This window comes from Eubalaena glacialis, chromosome 14 (genome assembly GCF_028564815.1).
Source record: "Eubalaena glacialis isolate mEubGla1 chromosome 14, mEubGla1.1.hap2.+ XY, whole genome shotgun sequence".
In the NCBI taxonomy this organism is placed as follows: Eukaryota; Metazoa; Chordata; class Mammalia; order Artiodactyla; family Balaenidae; genus Eubalaena; species Eubalaena glacialis.
The window spans coordinates 2,223,083-2,251,031 of record NC_083729.1 but is presented as its reverse complement, the minus strand read 5'-3'; the positions used below and the strand labels follow the sequence as shown (position 1 = coordinate 2,251,031).

General features: G+C 54.1%; 1 protein-coding gene across 4 annotated transcripts; it reads right to left on the bottom strand.

Moving 5' to 3' along the window:
- Nucleotides 1-383: 383 nt before the first annotated feature.
- On the bottom strand, nucleotides 384-27,207 carry COLEC11 (collectin subfamily member 11). 4 transcript variants are annotated; one of them, XM_061211290.1, is made up of 6 exons: nucleotides 27,070-27,207; nucleotides 19,828-19,899; nucleotides 5,447-5,518; nucleotides 2,931-2,984; nucleotides 932-1,027; nucleotides 384-775 (listed from the first exon to the last, which is right to left on the bottom strand). In XM_061211290.1, exons 1-6 carry the CDS (start codon nucleotides 27,185-27,187, stop codon nucleotides 384-386), a joined length of 804 nt encoding a protein of 267 aa, XP_061067273.1. In that variant the 5' UTR covers nucleotides 27,188-27,207. The 4 variants fall into 4 exon arrangements, with proteins under 4 accessions (XP_061067273.1, XP_061067274.1, XP_061067275.1 ...); XM_061211291.1 differs by lacking the exon at nucleotides 5,447-5,518; XM_061211292.1 differs by lacking the exon at nucleotides 19,828-19,899.
- Between the last annotated feature and the right edge of the window lie 742 nt (nucleotides 27,208-27,949).

Genomic DNA, 27,949 nt, shown 5'->3' with positions numbered 1-27,949 from the left:
AAATTAAAAGGAAGGTAGTCATCTAAGACCTCACTACCATTGTTTGTACTTAACTGTTGTAACAATTAAAGATCTCGTTTCATACTTTGCACAAAGCCAAGAGCAATTCTGAGTAATAATTACATAACGAACATTTTGTCTACACTACAAATAATGAAACTTTAGTTCTTCAGAAATAATACCCAGAAACACTTTTTTTTTTCTTTTTTCTTTTTCGCCTAAGCATGCACCATTCTCTAAGATCCAGAAAAGGAGCCTTTACCGGGGCCCCCGCACTCCTGCTTGGGGACCACGCGGCGGGCAGAGCCTCCCACCCGCGGTGGCAGCCGGCAGCCACCCGGTGGCAGAGGGCGCCCGCCGACCCCGGAGCAGCGGGGCCCCCGCTACACGTTCTCCTTGTCGAACTCACAGAGGAAGGGCATGGTGAGGTGGCAGGCCACGTCGTTCCAGCCCCCGGAGGCCACCAGTTCCACGCAGTCCTCCTCGTCGTAGGCGTTGTTGGGCTCTCCGCTGCGCCACTTGCTGAAGGTCTGCATGGGCGAGCGGTCCGCGTAGACGAAGGCGCCCTCCCGCTCCAGGTCGTTGATGCCGATGAAGACGCGGGCCAGGCCGGCCTGCGCCACGTAGGCGGCCAGCAGCCCGTTGGCGGCCTCGTCCTTGGGCATGCCCAGCGTGCCGCCCCGGCCCTGGCAGGCCAGCTGTGCGTCCACGTACCGCTTCTCCTCCTTCACCAGCAGGTAGATCTTCTGCTCCGTCTCGCGCACGCCGGCGACGGCTGCGGGGCGGGGCTGGAGGGTGAGCGCTCGCGGGTCCCCGGCAAGCCCGGGGCGCCAGCCCAGCACGCGTGCACGGGGAGCAGACCCAGGGCCGCTCTGCCTCCGGGCGGGGGTCGGGGGGACACGGGAGCAGGGACGCCCCGCGAAGCACGTACCGTGTTTGATGAACTTCAGCTCCGCTGTGATCTGGGCGACCTGGTTGTCCGTCTCCCCGACGGCCTTCCTCAGCTGGCCGCACTCACACGGGATGCCTGCGGAGACCGCGCCCGGCGTGTGATGGGACTGACCCAGAGGCGGGCTCAGAGAAGGAAGGGGCACCCCCTCCCCAACATGCTAGGTGATTCAACAGACACGAAGGCCTTTGAGGCTGCAATGGAGATTTCAGACTTGATCCTAAGGGCAAGGAGCAGCGGAAGGGTTTTCACAGGGGCGCCAAGGTCGGATTCACGTTTCACCATCTCGCTCTGGTCGCCGTAGGAGGAAATCAGTGGCAGGATGGCGGCGAGACGGGTGGGCGAGAGCAGGGAGCTAGGACAGTCGCCTCGGGAAGACTGCGGGCAGTGACAGCGCGGGGGGAGAGACGACAAGACGTTTGAGGCCAGTGGTGGGGCTGGACCCGTGGGGTGATGCTCAGTCATCCCGGCGTGGCCAGCCTTGCCTCAGCTTAGGTGTTTCCTCCTGGCCCCCCCGGGAGGACCCTAACCTTCCTGCCGCGAAGAGCTCCACGCGCTCAGGAACCTTCCAGAATGCCACTCGGCCGTCACAGCGTCTGGGGGGCCCGTCGCCCATGGTGGCGCTGCTGGCTTCGGCTTCTGCCCCGGACCAGGGGGGGCCGCCGGCTCCCGCGCACCCTCTGTGCTGACTCTGTGAGCACAGGGGCAGGACCTCTCGCCTCTTCCTGAGAAACTCCATCGTGCGAAGCTCTCCGCCTGCCTTTCCAGGCTGGACACACTCTTTGGTGTTGGCCCGTCTTCCAAACTCTCAGCCCCCCCCCGCCACTTAGAACCCAAACAGTCCCCAACACGCGGGCACCTGGAACGATGCTGGTGTGATTGGGTGTTTGTTTTTTTTTTTAATGGAACTTTTTCTGAGATACACGCTGTCTTTGAGTTCGCTGAGGTTTGAGGCACTCATGTTTGCTGGAGAGATGGAACCGGCATCAACCTGACAGGTCCCCTCAGCTCGCAAGAAGGGCCTACCCAAGGGGCTCAGACACTGTATCTTCCCCCTCAATCTAGTATCTGTGAAGTGTCTCCTGTGGTCACACGTGGTGGGGACGAGGACCAGAAGGTCCAGACCTGTTAGGATGGCGTTTCAGTAACGGGGCTGAGAGGCCACAAGAGCCTGAGTGATGGTGGCGGGAACAGGACACAGACGTGGGGGACAGTCCGGTGGGGGATTGGGGACACTGCGCATAGACAGCCTGAACCTGGCGGGGACAGGGTTGGGTGACATCGGGGTGCAGGTGCGTGCTGGGCAGGTGGGCGGGGGGCGGGTGCAGCCGAACCCCGGGGAGCAGGGGTGGGGTTGGAGTGGGGAGCAGGCTGTGCCACACGGAGAAAGAAGAAAGGGGAGCAGGCAGAGCTCCTCTGAGAAGAGAGGAAGAAGCAGGGGCAACAGGGCGGCAGGCAGAGAGGACGGGGGCTACCCGCGGCCCGGTCTCCTGGCACCAGGGAGGGACGGCCGGCAGGGAAGTCGGTTAAGTCCCCTGAGCTGGGCCGGGGTCCGCGGTGACAGGAGGGTTGTGGGGAGTCGGCTGCAAGGACACCCAGAATGAGGAAGATGAGCCAGAAAGTACGGGCGTGCTTCTCAGAGAAGCTGGTGGTGAGGAGAAGGGGGTCCTGACACTCCCAGAGACGCAGTAGGAAAGGAGGAAAGTGCGCTTTAGGATGCGTGTATCTAAGCCGGATCGTGATGAGGTATGATAACACACAGTGGGCGCGCAGACCACAGCCCTGAACGGGAATGAAAACGTTCATAGGTAGCAGGAAAGCAGATATTGAAATAGTCCACAGGAGGGTGTGATGCACGAGGAAGGTGTGTCAGTTACACGCGCTTTTTCCAGCCTCTTAAGTTTTATGTCATGATTTATACTTTTTAAAAGTGCAATTTTAATACATTTCTAAAAAAGTCCTTGGACCCTTTATGCCATACCTGGTTCTCCATTAGGGCCAGGGGGTCCTATGTCACCAGAATCTCCTTTTTCACCTGGAAAAGAGAAGCAAGACCAAAGTCACGAAGCAGGGGTGGGGCGTGTCCCCTGAGTTCAAAATGTCCAGCTAGCAATGTTCTTTCCTCCATGTGCAGTGCCCTGCGGTTTCTCCCAGACCCCCCTTCTGCGGTGAACTGTAGGCAGGAATGGTCTGTAGACGACTGACTCTTCAGGCTCTGTTTATGTGACGTGGAACATCCACATGTCACGGGACTTCAGAGATTACCAGATGAGCATCCTTTAAGTCAATTCTGGAAAACCCAGCATGTTTCCTAGAACACGCTATCATCTCGGAAATCCTTAACACCCAGCGCCAGGTCTCTCCACGTCCCACATCACAGCAAGAAAATTCAGGTAGAACAGGTAACGTCAGAGACGGATGGACCTTAGAGGTTACCTCATCCAAACAGAGTCAAGATGAGATCGGTCCTCCCTGTGCCTCTCTGAGAGGCAGCAAGGTGTCCCAGGGGCACAGCCACCAGGACACCTGGGCGCCAGCCTTCTGTGGACAGGACAGACGACTCAGCCACTCTGCCCCTCCGTTTCTTCCAACTTATGAAACAAAGGGATAGGAGAAAATCATGGCAACAAAGCTTTCTAGCTGCTCTAAAATCAGACAATGGACGTTTATTTTAAAATCACAGGAAGATTCCTAAAGCACTACCTTTCTTCCCCCTGAGAGAACTTAAGCTTCTCAGCTGACCTGGGACAGTGAAGGGGCAGCGACTTCTACATCCTTGGAGAGTCATGTTCCGTTTGATGGGGATGGAGAGAGCTCAGCAGTCTCCAACCAAGTGATTCCTTTTTTTCTTTTATCAACATCAGGGGCTTGAAAATGACTCAAGGATCATCTTGATGAGGACCCAGGATGGCAGTCTCAGAGATGGAGCAGATAAGGCGAGCTAAGCCCAGTAAGGGCCTTCTTGGCAAGTTGTCCCCTGGTGAGACTCTGACATTTACCCAGAGCACATGCTGTATGTTAAAAGCACACACATCCCTACTTGTAGCCAGTATCCACTGCGTCCTTCACAGCAGCTAAAAGGTGGAAACAACCCCAGTGGCCATCAGCAGATGAAGGGATAAATAAAATGTGGTCCATCCATGCAACAGAATATTATCCAGCCTTATAAAGGAAGGAAATTCTGACACCTGCTACAACATAGATGAACCTTGGAAACATTATACCAAGTGAAATAAGACACAAAAGGACAAATACTGTATGATTCCATTTATATGAAATATCTAAACAGGCAAGTTCATAGAGACAGAAAGCAGATTAGAGGCTGCTAGGGGCTGCAGCGGTGTGGGGCGTTATTACCTCATGAGGACAGAGTCTCTCTCTGGGGGAATGAAAACATTTTGGAAATGTATAGCGGTGGTGGTTCTACAACATTGCAATCGTACTTAGTGTCACTGAATTGTACACTGAAAATAGTTAAAGTGACAAATTTTATGTTACAAATATTTTACCACAATTTTTTTAAGCTTTTTCAAAGCACCCGCATCCCTCTCTATATCATGCATATCGATCTGTGTGCTCTGTAATGAATCCACGGGGCAGGTGTTTCCCATGGATTTGCCGGGAGGAGACACGCAGCTCGCCGAGCTGGCCCCACTCTTCGTCTCGGTCCTGGCTGAGGGACCCTTCCCACCAGGGACGGGCTGGGCCAGGGGAGGTCTGTGCCATCGATCAGAACTGACCACCTGGACCTACTCACAGCTCAAAGCCCCAGGCAGGGGGATGGGGCACAGGACTGCGGGCACCGCACTGGGCAGAGCAGACCACAGCCAAACTCCCTCCCAGCCCCCAGCCCCCCAGCCTCTGGCTCCTGCTGCCAGCACCCATGACAGGACCTGGGGGACCCCTTCACGGGGCTGGGGGCCCTCGCCTCCTTCACCCCGAGCCCTCTGGGGTCCAGCACGGGCGCAGGACAAGCCAGGGGCTCAGAAAACGCTTGCTGACTGAGTGCGGAATGGGGGGCGGGGGGCGCGGCAGAGCCGGGCGATGCTGAGCGACCCCTGAACTGCCCTGGGGACAGTCTCCCGAGCTGCCCACCCTCTAGGGTGGTGCAGGTCAAACGGGGTCGCGTGGGCACTGGCGCTGCTTCCACGCCGCTGTCACCCTCCTGCCCCCCGTGCTCATGGGGAGCCACCGCCCAGCCTCAGAGAGTCTGAGTCACCCGAGCTGCAGGTGGACGGACAGTGTGTCGGAGCCCGGTCCTTCCGCTGCTTGACTGGGGCTCCTGATTCTCCCCCAGGCAGCACGTGAACCCTGGGGGGCAGGGAGCACCCCCCACCTGGTGGCACCCAGTCAAGTCTGATCGATCCCAGAACGCAAACGCTGGAACAGAGCTTATCGTGCATAAAGCGCACAAAATCAACACGACCACCAGCTGCTCTCTACGCGCCCGGGCGGTGAGCCTGCGCGGGAGTGTGAGCGGAGGTGTGTCGGAAGTACCTTTAGAACCAATGGGACCAATCTTTCCATGGCGCCCCACACCGCCTTTCTGTCCTTTGTCACCCACGTCTCCTGTGGAAAACAATGAGATCACAGTTGGTCGAGGCACAGGTAATGAGTACACCTCCTGTGTGCCCCCCCAACGTGAACACGCACGCGCACACACACACACACACACACACACAAGGAGACCGGACACGTTACAACTCTTGTTTAACCTCTCCAAGGTCGTGTATCGACTGACCCCAGAAGGTTCTTCATGTCACCTGCTGATGTATTTCCCAAAGGAAGACACACCTCCCCTAAAGTCACACACACTACAGAACAGAGGAGGCCACGCGGTACATCCCCATGTCCTCAACTCAACCAAGAGCCTTAGGCTGAGCTCTTCCGGCCAGCAAGTCCTAGTTCTGTGATGTTCGCACAGCTCAGGCCAGGTGGGGCTCAGAGGACAGAACACAGGCTGAGGGGCGAACCACAGCAGAGATGCAGACGCCCCACCCAAAGCCGGCTTACGTTCGCACAAGGGTGAAGTGTCTGGCACAGAGCACGCGCACATATGTTCTCTTATTTGGTTACAGGAGGGAGTCATCGCGCAGATGGGGTTCACGGGGGTTAAGCGCTTGCCCGGGTCAAGTACCTGGTCCCGCCACGAGGTGACTCCTGCCCCGGACACCGTGTACGGTGCGTGATGCTGGGGACACAGGAGTGACAGGGCTCAGAGTCTGCGGGGGGGTCGGGGAGATAAGCGGCCGGTGGTAACTCACACCACTAGTACTGTAACAGGAGATGCCCAGGGCTCTGAGGAGGCATCCGGGAGCTGGGGAGAAGAGAGCCACCAGCCAGGACCATGTCACCATGCCTCTGGTCACACATGTACAAGACCTGGACAGGGACGAGACCGGCACCAGCTGGAGGTGGCCCAGGGAAGCAGTGTCGGGAGGGCAGGGAGAAATTCCCAGACTTGAGAAACGTCTCAGAGGCAGAAACGACCACGTCTGAATGACCAGCGTGAGGGAGGGTCAGGGTGAAGGGGACGGTGGTGCCCAAGCCTCTGGCCTGGTCGTTGGGGGGTAGGGGTGCCCGTTCCTGGAGAGCAGGAGGGAGAAGGGGCAAGAAGACGGCACCCTGAGGTCGAAATGCCCGGGACGAGCGAGGAGAGGTGTCCGGCAGGCCTGCGGGGACTGCGTCTGGGGTGGGGATGGAGCCCGGGGGCCCCGCGTGCACAGACCTGCACCAGGGGGCCCAGCGAGAAGGCCCCCCGTGGGAAGAGCAGTCCGGGGACCCTGGAGCACCGCACTGAGGAAGGCGAGCCGCTGGTCTGAGGAGGGAGGCGAGAGAGGGAGGGAGGTGCCGACAACTGTCAGAAGAAGCCCAGAGAAGCCACAGGACGAGGACGGGGACCACCCGGAGGGTCTCAGAGGCTGGGGTGGGAGGTGAGGAAGCAGGACCCCGGGTGCAGACAGCTCCTGCAGGGCTGGGCGGGACGGGGAGCGCCGGGCTCGCTGGGGCAGCCGCGGTCGGGTACCGGCTCCGTCTGGGCTCCGTCAGCTGGGCCAGCCCTGCCCTCCCCTCTCAGCCACCCTGACAGCCCGGCCCTGCTTCAATCTCCTGACTGGTCCTTCCAGGGTCGAGGAATATATAGCCTTTCTGTGTCACGTTATGACAGCATTTCAACCTGATTAATTCTCTAACAGGAAAACGGCAGAGCAGTGAGAGGGAAAAGATAACAGGAAAAAAACAGTTTTCAATCAGTCAGCCAGCCAGTCAATCAACTGCACTCACCCTATTGGTAATCCAGAAAAAGAAGTAGCGCTGAAATCATTGATAAGCACTGCCTTGCAGTGATACATGCTAAAATATTTACTAAGTAAGTATTTATTTAGTAAATATTCCACTCTTAGGATATGGTGAGGGGCTTTACTTTATCGCTGGAGGAGGAACAGGATATCCAGCTCTTGGGCCAGACGGGACCACAGAGGCCCCTGGGGCTCTAAGTGAACCCCCCCAGCGCAGCCGTCCTGAGGCAGTTCCAGCCATAGAAAAGTGTTCCTTCAGTGACTTGCAGGAACTCGAAAGCTGCCGCCTGCTCCTTGCACCCAGCAGTTCTGGTTTTGCAGCCAGAGAGATGCACCGTCCACAGACAGTCCTTCAAATGTCTAAACTGCTTTCTCCCTGAAGTCTTCCCCTCAGCTTCCCCACCCTGTCTTTGCTCCCACACAGGAGCATCGTGCCCCCAAGCAGGCCTGACCACTCTCCCCTCCTGCTGCGGGATGACGTGCCCCCCAGATTCATATGCTGAAGCCCTGACCCCCATGTGATGCATCTGGAGGGGGTCAGGGTTAGAGGAGGTCATGGGGGCGGGATGCGTCCCCCGATGAGAGGATGAACAGCCTGGAATCCTCTCTCCCCACCATCTGTGGACACGGCCAGAAGTCGGCCGTCTGCAGGCCAGGAAGAGGGTCCTCCCCAGACCCCAACCGTGCAGACAGCCTGCTCTGGGACCCCTGCCTCCAGAACCGTGAGAAATCAGAGTCAGGGGTTTAAGCCCCCGTGTCTGTGGTGTTTGGCTATGGCCCCCGAGCCACTTGTCCGGACCCTCTAGCCCATTAGTGTGATCTGAGCCCAAAGACGACCGCAGACTCTCTGCTCAGCCTCTTGCAAAGTGTCCCAGAGAAAAGCCCGCGTCCCTGGAACGCACGCTCGGCTACTGCTGTCATTCCAGGGCCCCTGGCCGCCATCCTCCTTCCGAACAGCTTTCCTTCAAAAGGCCAGCGTTCCCGTCCCTAACTCTCCGTTGTGCCCCTCCTGAGGTCCTGGGGTCAACGTGAGCCCTGGGGAAGCTGGGCTGAGCAGGATAAGTGTCGAGGCGACCTCCGTGTTCATGCTTTTCTTACTTTCACATCTCGCCAAATCATGGGGTGGTTTGGCTTGTTTTCACGCCGTCTCAGCAGGGTCTGCTGGGACACTTGCTGTGGCGTCCTTACGGGGACATGCAGACCTGAAAAACTGGATTAAGCTCGGGCTCCATCGGGCAGTCCCACGAAGACAGTGCCCAGAGCGGGAGGAGGTCTCAGAGACCCCCAGGCCAACCATACCTTCAGACAGGAAGGCAGAGACACAGAGTCCGAGGGATTTGCACCTACAGTAATGAGTTGGGTGGATGGTCCCCAGCATGTGGATCCCACTGAACTCCCACTGGAGGGGGCAGGGTCGCCAGAGTCTGGAGAGTGGCCTCCTGCCCGGGGAACACGCCTCCTCGTTCAGAAGACCCAACACTGCAGAGGAGTCTGGTCCACGTTTTAATGGGCAGATTGGGGCAGATTGGGTGTGAGTGCAAACCCATCACCTGAAGACTCTGCTGTTTGCTAAGATTCCACCTAGAAAAGGTGAGAACAGAGTGTGGGCCTCCTACCAACCTTGGGGTCACTTCTCCCCAAGACCCCTCCCCGCAGAGGGGAACTCAAAACAACACCTGCCCACCCCTCTGCTCCCACCCGCACGGCTCCTGCCGCCCCAAGCAGACAGGCAGAGGGTAAGGAGGCTCGGAGGAGCACACTGGAGGGGAAACACCTGCGATCAAAAACAACTGGTAAAGTGCTGCCCCCTCACCCCCGACCCCGCATAAAATCTCTCAACTTAGCAGACGATTAATTCATGATTCATTGCATCTGCTGGAGGATGCAGTCAGGGTCTAGCACACATCCTGCTGTGGTCAATAAGTCATAACCCGAGGATGATTGGAGAGCCTTTGGCTTTCAGCCCATCTCTCAATTGCACAGCCGAACTTTACCACTAATTCAAGGTTGCTGCTGACACGTGGCACCTGCCCCCAGCAGGTACTGAGCCCAGCTCCTGCCCTTGGAGGAGTGTGGGACGCGGCCCCTGCCATAGGGGGCTCCGAGAAACCAGGCACACGCATAGAAAATCAATTGGATGCCAGCAGCTCACGGGGCAGGGGAATGGGGGCAGGCAGCGAGCCCAAGCCCAAGGCGGGGAACGAAGGCGCTGCAGGTCTGCAAACCTCAGGGTGGGAGTCCCCCGGGGGCTCGTCACCACGGACAGCTGGGCCCGCCCCAGGGGGGAGTCCACAGGTCCAGGTGGGGCATCCCCGTCGAGCTCCCAAGTGCTGCGGATGCCGCTGCTTCCAGAACTGGGCTTGGAGACCCCTGCGGTTTGCGATGTGAGAAGGCTGGAGCTGCAGGAGGTCACCCGTGCAGGCCAAGGCTAGGAGTCAGGCAGCCCCAGGTCTGTGCCCCAGCTCTACCTTCGAGGCTGAATCTCTCTGCGCCTCAGTTTTCTCTCTGCAAAGTGGTGTCCTGTAATAACAGCTTGTCTGAGACTCCGGGCCCGCAGCGCCGTGTGCACAAGGCTTAGAGCTCGGGCCCTGGGGCCCAGCCGATCCTCCCCCTGTCATTCGGCTGTGCTATCTCTGTGCATTTCTGACCTACATAATGGGGCTAATAATAGCCATAACGGAGCCATCTCACTGGGCGCTGAGGGAAACGCGAGCACCGTCGGGAAGGGCATCTGGCACGTAGCAGGTGGATGTAAGTGTTGGCCACTATAACTGTCATTTGGAGGCAGACCCTCCGAGCTGGGAAGCTGCTTCCTCAGGAGCGATCCGTGTCCCCCATGACCCCCCGGATCTGCACAAGCATGCAGAGCCTCAGGCCCCACCAGCTCAAGCACCAAATTCTGCATTTTAACACATCCCTGGGTGATTCCAGGGGCCCCAAAGCTGGAGCAGGACGGGACCAGACCCCGCGGGCAGCCCTCTTTGGAGGTTGGTTGAGATTCCATGGTAACCCACTGCTTGCTGCTGCCAGGAGCAAACTGGAGTTAGCAATAGAGGTGCTTGCAATCTGGGGCAGTTCTGCTCGTTTTTCCAACTTTCAGAGATAAATTAGAATACTTCCAGGTACACTGTGTGCCAGGAAAGCGTGTCCACATGTACTGATGGATTTCAACCTCACAGTGTTATTGCCATTACCACCTGGTATGGGCTGAATTGTGTGTTCTCCAAAATTCATACGTTTAAGCCCTAACCCCCAATGTGACCATATTTGGAGATGGCCTTTCAAGAGGTAATTAAGGTTACATGGGGTCAGAAAGGTGAAGGCCTAATCCGATAGGAGTGGTGTCCCTGTAAGAAGAGGAAGACACACCCAGCGAGCCACACACAGAGGAAAGGCCTCGTGAGGACACAGGGAGAAGGCGGCCATCTGCGCCCCACGGGGAGAGGCCTCAGGGAAACCAGCCCTGCAGACACCACGGTCTCTGACTTCCAGTCTCCAGGGCTGAGAGAATAAACATCTGCCATGTTTGTTGCGGCAGCCCCAGCTGACTGGTACACTTTCCCTCTGCCCCAGAAGAAGAGAAACTGGCATCAGAGGGGTGGTGCTGCCCACCACCACTCATGCAGCTAGTACGACTGGTGTCCAGTGATCCAGGGCACAGCCTGCAATCGGGCAGCCCAGGCCCGGGTCCCAGCCCTCCACCCACGCAGCCTTGGGTGAGTCTCAGTCCTCGGAGCCTCGGCTTCCTCACCTGCAAAGTGGCATTACCCCTCAGGTCGCTGAGCATGGGACATCGGCCCAGGTCTCCTGGCCACACCCAGGGCCCCAAGCCCTCACCTCAGCTGTGGGGCAGCGGCCTGGTCTCCACACACCCAGCCACAAGCCAAGGCTGCACTTCCAGGGCCGGGCCTGAGAGCATGCTGCAGGCTCGTGGGAGACAAACGACCCTCCCCGGGGCCCAAAAGGTGGGAAATAGGAAACCAGAGAGAGCAGAGCCGACACCCAGCCTCCCGTGATGCCGGCTCACCTGTGAGGAGCCGCTCAGGGGCCAGGCCTGCCCTGTCCCTGCTCAGCCCTGCACCCTTGGGGCCCACGGCCTGGGCCCTCGGACCGGAGGAGACCTGGTTCACAACGCCCCCTGATGACCTCACAAGAGGGCTTCTGTGCAGAAGGCTAGGCGCTGAGGGCAGCTGGGCCTGATGCGGACGGTCACCCCCACCAGCACGGCCAGCGCCCCGCTGTGCACAGCTCCCAGCCATCAGTCCTGCCCAAGGGGGGGGTCAGAGTAACAACAGCCACCACCTGTGGGTGCCTGCTGGTGCTGGGCAACGCATGCACACACACACGTGTACACACACATATACACACGTACATATATACACACACATATACATGCATGCACGTATACGCACATTCACATACATATAGACACATACACATACATATACACACACATACACACATGCACATATACACGCATTCACATACATACACGTGCATATATACACGCATTCACACACATATACACACATACACATACATATACACACACATACACACATGCACATATACACGCATTCACACACATATACACACATACATATATACACACATGCATATACACATGCATTCACATACATATGCACACGTATATACACACATGCACATACACATGCATTCACATACATACACACATACACATACAGTATATACACACATGCACATATACACACATTCACATACATATACACATATATATACATACATGCACACATACATGGATTCACATACATGTACACACATACACATATACACGCATTCACATGCATATACATATACACATGCACATATACACGCATTCACACACACATACACACAAATACACACATGCACATCTACACACATTCACACACCTATACACACATGCACATCTACACACATTCACACACATACACACACATACATATATACACATGCACATACACATGCATTCACATACATACACACATACATATACACACATGCACATATACACACATTCACATACATATACATGCACACATACATGCATTCACACATACATGCATTCACATACATATACACATACACACATACACACACATTCACATACATATATACACATACATACATACGCATATGCACACATATACATATGTGCGCCCATACATATGCACACATGCATTCCAAATATGCACATACATGTACATATATACATACACATGCATGTGCATATACATATACACATACACACATATCTACATTCACACATACATGCACACATACACACAAACAGCATGTTCAAACATACAAACACACACCAAGCAAACCTTTCATCCTCACAGCACTCGGGCTGAAAGCTGGAAGCAGGAGCCTACAGCAGGCCCCTGCACCGTGGCCCTGCACACAAGGTCAAGGGTGTGGGCTGCCGTTCCTAATAGGAATATTCTACCTCTGGGGTGTGTTGGAGAAGAAGAAAAAGCAAGAACCATTGAGTTCCCTGAGATGTCCACACACTCTCTACTTGAGGGCAGCCCAAGGTCGTCTGCGATGCTGACTTGCTTTAACTCGCAGACACTCCTTGGAAAGCAGCAGGAAAGCAGTGTGGTTGCCAGCCTAGAGGAGACTGGATCTGAACAAGAGCCCTGCTGGCTTCATCCCGCCTCCTCTTGCTTCTCCAAATGACAAGAAGCTTTTTGCAAAAACCAAACAAATCTCCCCACCCTGGTGGTGTGGGATGATTGGAAACGCACCAGACACACTCAGATCCGGTCCCTTTAAGTCTCCAGAGCTGGCGGTGGCGGCTCCCAGGGAGCTGTGGCCGCGGTGCCAGCCCTTCCCATCCCGTCCCGCTTATGAGAAGTGTGCTAGCGCACATGTGTCCTCCGGACATGCACAAGGGACGGGGGCAGCTCGCAGCGGGCTGCTAATTCTTATTAATTTTAATGAAGATCTCACAGCGTCCTTTGAAGAGGAGACAAGGCAGAAAGAGCACTTGGCATCCAGCTTCCTCAGCGACTTTTAATGGAGATAATGTGCACATTACAGAGCCCAGAAAGCCCGTCCTGACGTAGGGTCGCCCTGCCCCATCGCAGGCCAGGTGGGTCCCCAGCTTCTGCGCCCAGGGCCCCGGCGGCCTCTTAGCTGCGTGTCTGGGGACTAGGAGCCTTGAAAGCCGGGACCACGCGCTTTTAGCAGGTCGTGTCAGCAAAGCCAGCTCCTGCTGTGTGCACGCAGCATGCACTCTGGCAGTGTGGGGACAGCTCTCATTTCAATAAAGGACAATGGACAGCGACAGCGGGGGCTCTGCCGGCCCTTGGCCTTGTCTCTGTTATTCCAGAAAAGGCAGCTGTCAGCTTTCTGGCGCTTTCTCCTACAGCTGTTCTGAGTTCTCAGCAGGGGCGCTGCTCAGTGTGTGACCAGAGGCCACCCCCCAACACAAGGCAAATCAGCGGAAGAGGAAGCCCCCCTGCAGCAGCCCCATGTCGACGCGGCTTGCATTCCGTGGAAGCTGACGTGAGAAGGGCGCCCGGTGGAGGGTGTCCAGATCCTCGCGATCAACCTGCAATCCCACCCCACACAGCACCCGGTGATCGGCAGCCCCGGCGCCGGCCAACGGACTTGCCCATCTCAGGCCGCCCCCCCAAACCAAAGCTGAAGCTGCATTTTAACTCCAGGCCCAGCTGGTCCCCATGGTTTGAGAAGCATCCTCAGAGCAGAGCTGTCTGCTCAGTAGGCAGCAGGGAATGAACCCAGCTTGGCGTGTGCAGAAGCCTCGGCCCGCAGACTTCTCTAGAACCTGGGGAGGAGCAGGTTAGGCCCACCTGAGGCCTCAGCCACAGACAGGTCAGCCACAGACTTCAGAGACATCCCAAGACATTGAATGTCAAGATGTTTTACAAACAATTGATTGAGAGCCTTCCAAGGGCCAGGTCCTTGATGGGACGTGAACACTCCAGTCAGGAGCGAGGTGGTAAGTGAAGGAAAGGGTCCCGCGGGGGAAATGGAAATGTGCAAAAACCCAGGGAGCTGGGACACCAGTGAGGAATTCTGGACTATCCGCAGGGAATTACTCACGCTTTTTCATAAACTAGCAAGAAAGTAAATAAGAACTTTTAGTCTTCTGACAGTGTCATAAAGAATGTTACTGGTAGAAATAACCATCACCAAATAAAACTGACGCTGGCTAAAACTACACAGGGAAAAATTGTCATTAACTAAAAATTGATGGGAGAGTCCTCTCTATACAACTTAGAGCTGAAATTTTCAACCAGGTACAAATAATGACACTCTCAGAAGAGCTCAGGATGGCAGAGGCGAGAGTTGGGAAGATGTGAGGTAGGTAAAAAATAAAACGTTAAAACTGTTCAAGGAGGACTTCCCTGGGGGCGCAGTGGTTAAGAATCCGCCTGCCAATGCAGGGGACACGGGTTCGAGCCCTGGTCCGGGAAGATGCCACATGCCGCGGTGCAACTAAGCCCGTGTGCCACAACTACTGAGCCTGTGCTCTAGAGCCCGCGAGCCACAACTACTGAGCCCATGTGCTGCAACTATGGAAGCCCGGGCGCCTAGAGCCCATGGTCCACAACAAGAGAAGCCACCACAATGAGAAGCCTGCGCACCACAACGAAGAGTAGCCCCTGCTCGGCGCAACTAGAGAAAAGTCCGCGCGCAGCAGCAAAGACCCAACGCAGCCAAAAAATAAATAAATAAATAAAATTGATTCTTAAAAAAAAAAAAACCGTTCAAGGAGTCCGTGAAAATTCACAGGGGAAAAATAATTCCGGTGAAAATAATTTCTAAACAATGAAAATCAAGTGTGAATGATGTCAGTGCACTCCATAAACACAACTGAGGATTTAAGTTGGCTTCATGTAGTGCCCGGGGAAATACCAACACAGCCTCGAGTGGAAATAACCGTTTTTGAATGGTCCCAGGTGACTCTGAAGGGGCCCTCGTGAAAGGGTCCTGTCTGGGGTGAGCGAGGCCCCCCTCAGGTTCAATGCCGGTGGGCGTGGGGCTGGAACACCTCGGATGTGGGAACAAGGCAGCTGCCCGAGGGCCCACCGTGCGCCAGGCTTGCTGCTCCCAAGTTCCCAGCTTTCATCCTTTAATAAACAATAGGGACTGATAGCGACTACGTTATTATTTTGCCTTCACGGGCTGGAAGCGCGGGTGTGAAGCCAGCACAGCTGGTAAGCGGCACGGCTGGCCTTGAGCGGGTCTGCCCCGCCCGCACCCTGCCCTTCCCACCCCGGAGCCCTCATCCCAGGAACCCCTTTCAGAAGCCTCTGGACAGGTACCCAGGTCCAGCCCACTGCCATTCTTCGTAGAAGCCAAGCTGAGGCAGAAACCAGGCGAGTCTCCCCAGCCCCCCGCCCTGCAGCGGTCACTGCTCTCCGTGGGGGACAGGGCCCCCGGGCAGTAGCTGCAATCCGCTAAGAGCAGGGCACTGCTGGGAACGCCTCCACGAAAGCAGGATGGAGGAGGATGGGAAGGGGGCCGGGAGAATCCCGCATCCCTGCGGGAGAGCGGTTCCAGTGAGGAGCCTTGGGGCGTCCTGGAGCTGAGGTCGTCTCCCAGCACACCTGAGGCCCCGAGCACGGCCCGCCTCGAGCTTCGCCACACTGAACCTGCGCTAGCGCTTCTGAGGTTGGCCGCAGCTCTCAGTTTCCGGGCTCCGACGAACCCAGGTGCAGCCATGCTGACCCCATGAGTGTATGGGAGACCGCCAGAGCTCACAAACCCTCACCTGGGCCTCCAGGTGAGCCTACATCGCCAACAGGCCAGGGCCACGGCCACAGCAACCTTTCAAAATACCTGTTAACATCAAAAGTATAGTTCATGCACATTGTTGGGAACACCAAAGATAGAGACAGGAGAAAATGTAAAGAAAAATTTAAAGAAGAAAATTTAAAGGTCCATAATCCTATAACCCAGAAATGTCTACTACTAATATTTTGATTAATTTCTTTTCCATCCTTTTTCTTCATCTTTTTGTAAACATCTTAGTCAATCACATGTCTGTTCTTGTATCCTATTTTATTCTCTTATATTCTATCATGCCATGGCCAGTCCTCTTTTTAAAGGTCATCCAAAACCGGATATTTCCTAGATTTCTACATAACTATCCCACTATTCAATAATCCAAATATATCCCACTTGGGTTGACTTGTTCTCTGTACTCTACAAAGTAGCAAAGACCCCAGACCAAACCTGCTCATTTTGTCAGTGGCAAAGCCAGACCCCTGGCAAGCCCGGTGATCACTGCCCCATCGCCTCCTGGCCTGGCAGGTTCCTTGTCAGGCAGGTCAATGGGACGGTAAAGGGCCGGCCCAGGCTCCCCTCTCCTGCCCTAATCACACACAGGACTCTGCTCTCGGACGTACCACTCCCAGTGGAGTTTTAAGTTACCCATGGATAGGAGACATTCATCAAAATGATTTCATAGCATGAGAAATACTTACACTAAAATTTGGCATTAAATTTAAGAAATAGGTTCAAACTTATATTCACAAAATAATTACAACAAAGCAAGAAAAGTCACCCCGAAAAAGGAAAGATACCAAAATAAGTGGTTATCTCTGGATGATTTTATTATGCCTGATTTTTCTCACCACTTTTATATATATATATAAATTTTCTATCATGAGCACACCTTACTGTTACATGTTAGAAAAACTTGAAACAAGACAGATTCTCGATCCAGCCCAAATTCCCCTCCACACTGCCCCGCAGCTTTCTGCCTCAATTTACCCTCCAGGGTCCACATATCTGTTCTCCCCCTCTGACTCTGGGGCTCCAAGTGGCCTCCCCGAGACCTCAGCACGTAACAGCACTCAACTTAGTGGTTAATGACAGGAAAACGCAATGAATTAGGCTGTTGCCTTCCCAGCAACGTTCTTCCTCGTCAGGAGATTCAGATGCTATAATAACAGCATTTATAGTCTCTGCGTGCTTGTCCTGCCTTTTCAAGAGTGAGAATAAGAGAGAATGATGATGATGACAGAGCGATGAGAGAGCTACATGTTGGTGACATTAGTGACAGAGATGAGAGAGCAGCCAAGGGTCCACATTGGCATGAAATTAGGCATTTCCTGCTGCATGTGCGTTGAGCTCAAACATCGCTACTTTGAAAAAACATCAATGCAAAACCCCCGCGCTTCCACTGCAGGGGGTGTGGGTTCAATCCCTGGTCAGAGAACTAAGATTCCACATGCTGCACAGCTCAGACAAAGGAAAAAAAAAAAAAAAATCAATGAAATGGCATCATGAAAATGAATTTGTGACCATCCAGAATAGGGGGATATTTGCTTCCTAACTGTGAAATGTGACATTGTCCTCACAAGACAATAGAGGGGGACTTCCCTGGTGGTGCAGTGGTTAAGAATCCACCTACCAACGCAGGGGACACGGGTTCGATCCCTGGTCTGGGAAGATCCCATATGCCGTGGAGCAACTAAGCCCGTGCGCCACAACTGCTGAGCCCACACGCCACAACTACTGAAGCCCACGCGCCTAGAGCCCATGCTCCGTAACAAGAGAAGCCACTGCAATGAGAAGCCCACACACCGCAATGAAGACCCAACGCAGCCGAAAAATAAATAAAAATTAAAAAAAAAAAAGAAGAAGAACCCAAGAACCGTTTTTAAAAAGACAGGAAAAGACAATCCTCAAAAAGGAAAAATAAGAAAAGAAATACCAATGACTTTTAAACACCTGAAAAATAAGCTGACTTCATTTATGATAAGAGAGGCTAAGTTAAAGCCACACTGATGTGGCCTTCCACGGCTACCAGACTGGCAGCTTTCTGAGGCAGGGAGGGTGAAGGGGTCAGCCATCTTGCACTTCAATAAACAGAGGGTAAATGGATTCGATCCTTTTGGAAGGCCATATCCACCAACATTTCAAATGCACGTGCATTTTGATCAACAATTACTCTGTCCAGAATTTATCTTCAGGCTGTAGTCGCACACATTAAAAATGACATTTACAAGATTACTCACTCACTGCAGCAAGGCCCTAGGGAACTGTAAATCTGCAGTAATAGACCAGTTAGGTAAAGAATGGACACAATGTCTCCAGGCGAGAGCAAGCAAAACCTGCATGTCCTCCTATAGAATGAATGATCTCCAAGCACACGGATAAATGAAAAGAACAAAATGCAGAACATTACATACATTTTGCAATCGTTTGTACAGAAGCAGGAAAGAATAGAGTTCACTCGGCCATTACAAAATATCTCTGTGAAGATAAAGAAACCTAACAGTGGTTGTCAGTGGGGAGGGCTGCTGGTGGGGAGGGGAAGGAGACTAGTCACTGTGAATAATTTCTGTATGTTTTGAACTTTGAACCAGGAGCACAGTTCTTTTCTCTTTTAATTAATTTGTTATGAGTAAAGGGAAAGTAAGAAATAAAAATCAGCACCTGGGCTTGATGGAGGGATGGTGGTGACAGAAGTGCTCTGGATCTTGACTGTGACCAGGGTTTCACAGGCATTTGCAGCTGCCAACCTCACTGATGGTATATTCTCAAAGGAGAACGTACGTAAATCACACCTCAAAAGACGAAAAAACTGGGACTTCCCCGGTGGTCCAGCGGTTAAGACTCAGTGCTCCCAATGCAGGGGGCACGGGTTCGATCCCTGGTCTGGGAACTAAGATCCTATATGCCTCACAGCGTGGCCAAAATAAATTAATTAATTAATTCAAAAATAAAAACCAACATTAAAAGAAAATAAAAATTTAAAAATGAAAAAACAGTGCATGGACTTAAAAACATAGCAACCTTTATCTGCGTTGTTACAAGAACAACCTAACTCCGATGCTGTGAGGCTGGGTGGGGATGGGCTGGATAATCTCAGCGCCTGTTCTCATAGAATAGTGTGCAGGCGTTGACAAAGCACTTCCAAACACAGCTTTTAAGGATTTCACAGACTTTAAAGCAGCAAAAGTAAGTATATCCTAATGATGACATTTACTGACATCACCATGTACCACGTAGCTACTTTTTTAGGTAGGATCTATTTTCTGTAAGCCTCAGCACAACCCCAGGAGGCAGGCTGAACGACACTATTTTTTTTCCTAATGAGGAAACAGATTCAAGGTGACTAGGGTCCGTTAGCCAAAAATGGGAGGCCACGGTGTAACCCCCCGTGCCCCACCCAAATCTGTGCTCTCTCTCCTTTGCACACCTGCATGACTGTTTCCATCACTGTTCACACGCCTCCATCGCTGTTTGCACACCCTCATAATTGCACTTATATGTGTGACGATCACAAATGATCCCCATTTTGCACTTGAGGCCAAGCGAGCGCTGAATTTCCATACACACAACCATCCAGTTAGGCACACCACCCAGGAGGCACTTTGTTTCTCGGTGCCGGGCAGGCCAGAACCAGGGAGCCGTTTAAAGGGCCCTCTCTGTGCCCTGCTTCAGTCCTGAGACCTACACAGGTGTCAGGTTCCTCTCGAACGCACCCCCCCCCCGCCCCGCTCCCCACCAACAGCTCTCGCAGGAGCGGGTGCCCCAGCTGTGCCCTTGGGGCCCAGGGGCAGCAGGTACCTTTCTCTCCCGTAGGGCCGACTCTTCCAGGCCGTCCTGGTGCACCTTTGTCCCCCTTCTCTCCAGCATCCCCTGTGGAAGAAGTCACATGCCTTTAGGACCTTGCTCTGAGCGCCGGGCTCCAGTGTCTGTACAGAGGGACGACCAGAGAAAGCTGCTCGTCTGTGCCGCCAGCCAGGCCCTTTGGCCTCCCTCTTCCCACCCCACCCGCGGGGGGTTTCACGCCTTCCTCCCAACCTGCTCCCACTCGTGGCTCTAGGTCTCCCTCCCCAGGTCTCTCCTCAGGATTCTGCTTCCTTGCCTCCTCGCTCCCTCCGGGAATGCGTCTGTCCCTCTCTCCATCCATCCCTCTGGGCTGGCTCCCAGTCTGCCCTCTGGTGCACAGGCTCCCCAGGACCCACCATGGCTGCTCTGCTGCCCCTTACCGCCCGTGCTGGCCTCTCTCTTCCCTTGTCTGGCCAGTACGCTCAGGAAGAATAAACTTGGGCACACGAGTCGGCGTCCCCTTGTCCCTTCAGTGTGAGCACCCCCCAGAGGGTACACTGCTGCTCAGGGGCAGGGTCCTCCCGCACGGGGACACCTGTGACCAGGTGAGCACATCACCCGGTTCAGGCTCGCTGGCAGGTGCGTCCTGCTCTCAGCCTAAGCTACACACTCCCCCAGCCTTCCTCACAGATCCTGACCATGTTTTGGCACATTTTGCTTTATTTCCTGTTTTGTTCAGAACCGAAACGGGGAAACGGGCTGTTTGTGGAGTCTCCCCGGTACCCCACCCTTAGCACGTCCCAAGTCGACCTGATGGTTTTCCCCAGAAGTGAGTCTCTTCTGTGGACTTTCCTGCTTCTGCTGTTGAGACACTGAGTCTCCCAGACTCCAAGCTCCAAGCCCCACGGTCATCTCTGGTTTTCCGTCTCCCTCATCGGATAAGTGCAAGCATCCGCCCAGCTCTGCGAAGTCCAACCGGCCGCCCCCTCCCGATCCCCACGGGGGCTCCACGCTCAGCCACGAGTCTCCGCAGTTCTGGAGGTGAGTGGACCACCAGCCCGCCCTCACGCGGCTCAGGGCAGGAGACAGGTCGTAAACAACCGTGGAGACACCCTGTCCGAGCAGGACAGGGTACGGTGGGAGCAGAGGACGGAGTTCTGACGGGACATCAAGGCCCCTCCCGGTCCCCCCCGCTGCCCCCCACTCCAATCCACCCCAGAACCATCCTCCTAAAACACAGAGTCCGTTATGATACTTCCCTTCTCAAAGGAGATTCAAAACCACCAATAGCCAGATGTAGTTATAAATAATGTCCCGTTTTTAAGCTCCTCCCCACATCAAAACCACCAATAGCCAGATGTAGTTATAAATAATGTCCCGTTTTTAAGCTCCTCCCCACATCAAAACCACCAATAGCCAAATGTGGTTATAAATAATGTCCCGTTTTTAAGCTCCTCCCCACATCAAAACCACCAATAGCCAAATGTGGTTATAAATAATGTCCCGTTTTTAAGCTCCTCCCCACATCAAAACCACCAATAGTCAAATGTGGTTATAAATAATGTCCCGTTTTTAAGCTCCTCCCCACATCAAAACCACCAATAGCCAAATGTGGTTATAAATAATGTCCCGTTTTTAAGCTCCTCCCCACAGGCCTGCACCTGGACCCCAGGGGTCTGGTTACACTGCTGCCTCTGCCTAGTCGGCCGTGACCGTCAACCCACCTGTGCGGGATTCACCTGCTCACCTGACTGTCCCGGAAGCTGCTCCTCATCCCCTCACTGGATCTCTTTTCTCCCGTGATAAGGACGCTGCTCTGAACCACAGGCATCATCTCGTGGCCTCATCTAGCTCCCTGAGGTATCTGCCTCCCACGAGTGGGTGTGGGTGCTGACATGCACCTGCCTAGCTGTGCACAAAGCAGGCCAACATTCAAGCGAACTTTCGTTCTCCATAAATTCTCTACACGCGCCTTCATTTGGTAAGAGGCTTCCCTGAGATTACAGGTTCCCCAGTGAAATCCCCCAAACTGACAATCTGGCCTTAAGGGGAGGGGGCATTCCATTTAAACGTAAGGAAACAAAGAGACAAGCAAAGCAAGTGCCATTACAACCTGGAATGCAGGGCTGGCATGTTACTGCCACCCCCTGTCACCGCTGTGACAGCTCCATGAACCACTGCAGAAGGGCGGTTGACACACTTGGCACACATGGGCCCCTGAATCTCTGGGTAGTTCTCGGGTTTTTTTCTTATCTTTTAAAAAGAAAGGAAATCATCACAGTAGTAATATTTGGAGAAGAACTGAGAATCTAGCAAGAAATACCGACCAACAGATTGATCTCACCATCAAGAATCAGCAGACATTGGAGAGAAACCAACATCGTGAAAAAAGAAGTAACAACCCAGGAAACAGGACTCAACGGGGCAGCCAGAATCTGACTGTGAAAGACACTGAATAGCCTCATAAAGACGAGAGAGAACAGGCACCTATGAACAAGAGCAAGCGGCAATGAAAGAGGACCAACTAGGGAATCTCATGCATGAAATACATTTTTGAAACAAGTTACTCTATAGGCAGGCTGAGTAACAGAATGGCCAATGATAAAAACTAATTCATGAGACAAATAATTAGGATGAAGAACTTGTCTACACGGCAACACTGAGAGAGAAGGAGATGGAAAGTTTTGTTTCAGTTTTGAAGTTATCAAGTTGAGTATTGAAGAAAAAAACCCACAAATCCCAACATCCATCATACAGGAATTCCAGAAAAGGAGAATAGACATTTGAAGCCTTAATAGCCGTGAAGATTTAATAGCTATGATTTCCCGGCACTAAGGAAAATCACCAAAGAGCACAATGCAAGTGCCCACAGAGTGCCAGCAGGAAAAAAATGAGGGAAAATAACTCAGATGTGTCAGAGTGACACGCAGAACTTCAAGAATAAAGAGAAAATTCTATAAGCGCCACGAGGCAAAGGAATTTTTAAAGACTGCACGCATGTGAATGAGAATTAGATTGACACAGAATTGTCATTAGCAACACAGGGTACGAGAATAAAATGAAGCAATAACTTCAACAAAAGGGCTGTAATTTAGACTGAGAGCAGAAGAGGCCTCTCTGATGAAGTGGCTTTTAACGGAGACCTGCTGAACCAGGAAGATGCAGCCAGGCAGAGATTGAGGAGACAAAGGGATACCTGCACAGGTGAGGTGGGACAAGCCGGGAGGGCCGGGAGCAGACAGCGCTCAGACCTCGCACGGACGGCCCACCGCACGCCCCCGCCAGGCTTTAGGGAGGAAACTACCGTGGCCCCATGCCTGCGTCAGGGGAGGACAGTGAGAATCATGTTTCCAGGGTCCAGGCCAGAGGCGAGCATTATCAGTGCCCACGTCCCATTGCCCCCAGTGGACGGAGGGTCCACATCGTGCCCGCCTGCGTCTCCTGGAGCAGCCGGGAGAGCCCTGCACCGCACAGCGGCTCTGTCAGTAATCATGGAAAATTAACACCAGGCAAACCCACCAGCTTCTTCTATAGATTAAGATAAACTCCTAGGGTTCACACACGGCCATTCGCTTAGTTCCATAATTTAACCTCCCCCCCGGCCTGCCCCGTGAGGCAGGGATCACGTCCACTTTACGATGAAGAGCCAGGCCAGAGACAGGCAACAAGCCAGCTCTCCAGCTCCGGGCAGCAAAACCCTAATCAGAGAACAAGCAGGCCACGTCCCCTGCTGGACCCTCCTCTGGAAGAGAAAGCAGTCAGGACGGGAAAGAGGCAGGGAGACCAGAGCTGAGGAGGGAACGGGCCCAGAGCAGCATTTCAGAAGCGTGAAATCCCCAAATGCGTGCGTTAGTCACACTATTGGCTTTATCAACCTTCTTTCAATTAATTTGATAAAACCTATAAGAATAACGATGCCCTTTTAAAAATCTCTGAGCAGCAGCCTTGCTAATACACACCAATGTTTTCCTACCTACAGCCCATTTTTCCAGCCATAAAGAAAAGACTGCTCTTCCATCAAAATGAGTTGTTACTCTCTCCAAATACAAAGACAATGTGTTACTTTCAGGTCTGTAATAGCAGATGACTTTCTTCTCAAGGAGAAGGCTGCCTGGAATCATGTTGAGAAGGATTCTGAAGCCCAATGTGGATTCGGAGGAGGAAGCACCAGGAGGGGCCGGAAGCAGCCCGGGCGCCGTGTCCCCCCAGGCCGCCTGCCACCTCCAGGCTCCGTCTCTAAGGAAACGGGCACTGGTTCCTCCCTCGCAGGCTGAGCCTGGCCTGGTGGGGCCTGTAACCCTGACGTGTCTGATGAACAAATGGAGACCACTCACCTGCCTCTTTCATCTTAAGGGCGGGGCCTGTATTGTGTTTACCTCCACTGACCAAGGCAGGCCCTGGCACGTGTGCTGTAATCAGACCTTTCACAGACTGCCCTGGCTCTCGGGCACACCCGGGCGAGTGTGGCCTGCGAAGCCCGCATCCCCTGCCTGGCTCCCTGTGTGGCCAGCGCGCTTAGTGGTTGGCAAGCCACTCGGAGAAGGCAGGAGGCAGCACGCCCGCCCCTGTGCCTTGAGGCTGGGTGTGATGCTGAAGCTCCACCCATCGGGCAGTGCAAAGTCCTAAGTCCCCCAAGACCCTGACTGAGTGACACGGAAGAGCCTGGGATGGAGCAGCCCCCCGTTTCTGCACTGTGCCCATCTCCCTCTGCTCCCGGGGGCATCCTGCTCTATGTGCCCTGTGAGCAGCACACAATGTCCTCAAGGTCGGCGCTTGACCTGAGGAGGAGCTGAGTGGGACCAGGCGCTGGGCAGAGGGCGGCCGGCCCGCCGCTGCCCCACGCTGCACGAGACGCGGATCCAGGGAAGGAGCTCTGCCGTGATGCCAATCTTCACTTTGCAGGGGACGCACATCTACATGGACCTGAACTTTTGCTGCTTAGAAGCCCCAAACTTGCTTTGCTGCCGTAGATTTCTCTCCTCCACTCTTGCCCCTGCTGCCCAACGTAAAACTCAGAACAGTGAAACCCCTCCTCTGTTTCGGGTCAGCACCCTCTCATCACAGAGAAGGAACGCTCGCTGACCCACGCTTCTGCGTCAGAACAAGACACGCACAGAGGGTAACTAGGTGAGGTGGGTGTGGTCATCAACGTGACTGCAACCAGTTCACAAGGTACCTGCCTATTCGAGCATCACGATGTACACCTTGAATAGACAGAGCTTCTATTTGTCAGTTACAGCCCCAACGAAGCTGGAAATTTAAAAAAGAACAAGATATCCAGTTTCTAGGAGCTTTCATAAATACACTAAGTTTCTCCACTAAAATCGCCGCTTTGGTGTTGACAGACTAGCGTGAAACCGGACGTGTGAAACGATGCTGCCACTGAAATGCTGGATCCAGAACACACGCTGTGGGTAGCACGTGGTCTGCGTGTTGCCCATGGCCCCAAACATCCCGCACAGCTTCAGCACCACTTGGGAGCCTGTCTGACCACCTGCCAGAAGATGAGCCTTGGAGAGCAGGGGCCCCGCGGATTCCCTGGCAGACCCCTCCGCTGAAGGGCCCACATCGTGTCTGCAGTCCGTCTGCGTACGGGGGAGGAGCAGGAGGGTGACAGCAGGTCGGCTCTCTGGGGACCATGCCCCCACCTGGCAATACAGTGGCTCATCACCGACCACAGCATGGTGTTGGGTGGTGAGAAATCACTGCTTAGAGGAGGTGAGGTGTCCCTGGAGCGGGCCACCCTCGGAGAAGGAAGCACTGCAGGGGACCCGCCGAGCACGCGGGTCGGAACGCCCTTAATCTGGATGCAGCAGAAATGGTCACCAACGCAGATTTCGGAAAGCATCTGTCTCAGAGTACCCTCAAGATGTACTTGAAAACCCAGAGACATCTGAATCTTGATAGTGTCCCGGTTTTATATCTAAATTGTGAGTGTGGCTAAACAGTAGAGTATCTGGAGCGAGCTTTCCCAGACACCCACAACTCCGTGCTCACAGAGAAGCACGGCTGCTAGCATGCCAGTGTATCTCTGTCTAGAGTTTTTCCTATTTCTGTGTATTTGTATATTTTTAATGGGATTAGGAAGAGACTGTTTAAAGTTGCTGACTCTGGGACTTCCCTGGCGGTCCAGTGGTTAAGATTCCACACTCCCAATGCAGGGGGCCCGGGTTCAATCCCTGGTCAGGGAACTAAGATCCCACAAGCTGCGGTGCAGCCAAAAAAGGAACAATGATAAATAAATAAATAAAAATTACTGACTGTTTCTATAACAATAAATATATGTTTAAACCATTCTTTAGGGCCTCGTCCTGGTGTATGTTTCCCAGGTTATCAGAGATTCGCTCCAGAGTCAGGAGCTGTGTGCTTCAGAGGCCCCAAGTAATTTTAGGAGCAGAAAACAAACGGCCGTGTAACTTCGTTACTAAGAGCACACGCAGCCCTAGAGGGGCAGGAGGGGCAGAGTGGAATCTGGGGATGCGGGACCCTGCCCGCTGCTCTTGGGAGCACGAGGCCCAAGGGGCAAGCTCGCCCCATGTGGTGGAGGCACCCTGTCCCCGTCTTGAAATACTTTCTTTTAAACAAGAGACCCCACATTTTCATCTGCGTTGGGCCCCTCGAATTACGGAGCTGGTCCTGCTTGGGAGCCGCAAGGTTTGGGATCTCCTGCCCGTGCTCGGTAGAACCCGGTGACTTTCTGAGTGAAGATCCTCCCCCTGTGCTGGTGCCCACCCATCCCTGGTCTGCAGAGCCAGCTCCCCCTGGAGGTGAATTACAGACAAAGCACAGGAGAAGTTTTTTTGATTTTTCAAAGAAGGAATAAAGAGCTCTCAGGAACCGTAACAGGAGCCCAGGCTTCAGAGCTACGCAACCCACTTAGACAAATTGCTAAGTTTCCCTGAGCCTGGACGGGCCTCATCTGCACAATGAGAGCATCTCACCCTGAGGGGCGCTGGAGGTGACGTGTGCAGTGCCTGGGACACACCTCGGACGCCTTACAGGGTCCCTGCGGAGAGGACCGAGCTGCACACGAACGTCTGGTTTCAGAATTACAGAATCCCTCGCCTGAATACAGTGTGGACGCCACGTACAGTCTGACCCTGGACTTTACAGAAGGGGAGACCAGGGCCATCGACGGGGCAGATTTGCCCGCGGCCAGGCCCCGAGCCGGCCCGGGGACGCGGGATGAGCGCTGCTGCGTCAGCCGCCACTGCCCGGGAGGCCCTGACCTCCGGGAGGCCCGGCGGCGGAAGTTACCTTTGAGGCCGGGGACGAGAATCTGCACGGAGCAGGTGTCGTCCACCGTCTGCTGAGCGCCCCCAGCCCGGAGCACCGACAGGAAGGCCAGGCCGATCAGAGCCAGGGCCCGCTTCATGATGAGCCTCGCAGCACGCTGACTCCTGAAGGGAGGGAGAAGCAGTAAACAGTGACGGGAGTTCCGGGAACCGGGACAGCGAGTGACAGTGTGCAGGCCGCGCCGGCCACCACACCCGCCCCGCTCGGGGGCCGTGGTGGCCGCTGTCCCGGAGCGGCTCTCAGTGCTTTGGTGCCTCTTTCTCTCCCTGTCGCTCTGTCTGTCTGTCTCCCTCTCTGTCTGTCTCTCTCTCGGGTGCCGACTTAAACCTCCACCGCGACATCCCCTTTGCCCAGCAGTGACAACGGTCACGACTCCGGATGTGTTCCTCCAGATTCTTCTTCTGAGTCCTTATAACTGACACTTGATACGCACAGAGGCGTGTTTACCGTTACGTGAAAACTCTGACGCTCAGCCAAAAAAAAAAATAGGTGAGTGTCCACGTCACACGTCCAGCCCCCTGACCTGAGTCCCTGGTGCCCATCCCGCCCCCATCCCACCCCCGGCCCTCCCCTCGGAGGAGCCACTCTCCTCACCCGCGGGCCCACCTTCTCCTGATGTTTCCAGAACAGCCTCAGTGCACAGCCGTGGACACACTCTTAGACAACGCGGTGTCTAGTGTGCCGGGATCTGAGTTTTACGAGATACTGGGTCACACGGTGTGTCATCTTACCTACTTTACTCAACATCACACTTCAGGATTCATCAACGTTATGCTGCCACACACATCTGTAGCTTATTGATTATCTCCTTACATCAATGAGGAAGCCCCCGTCACCAAAG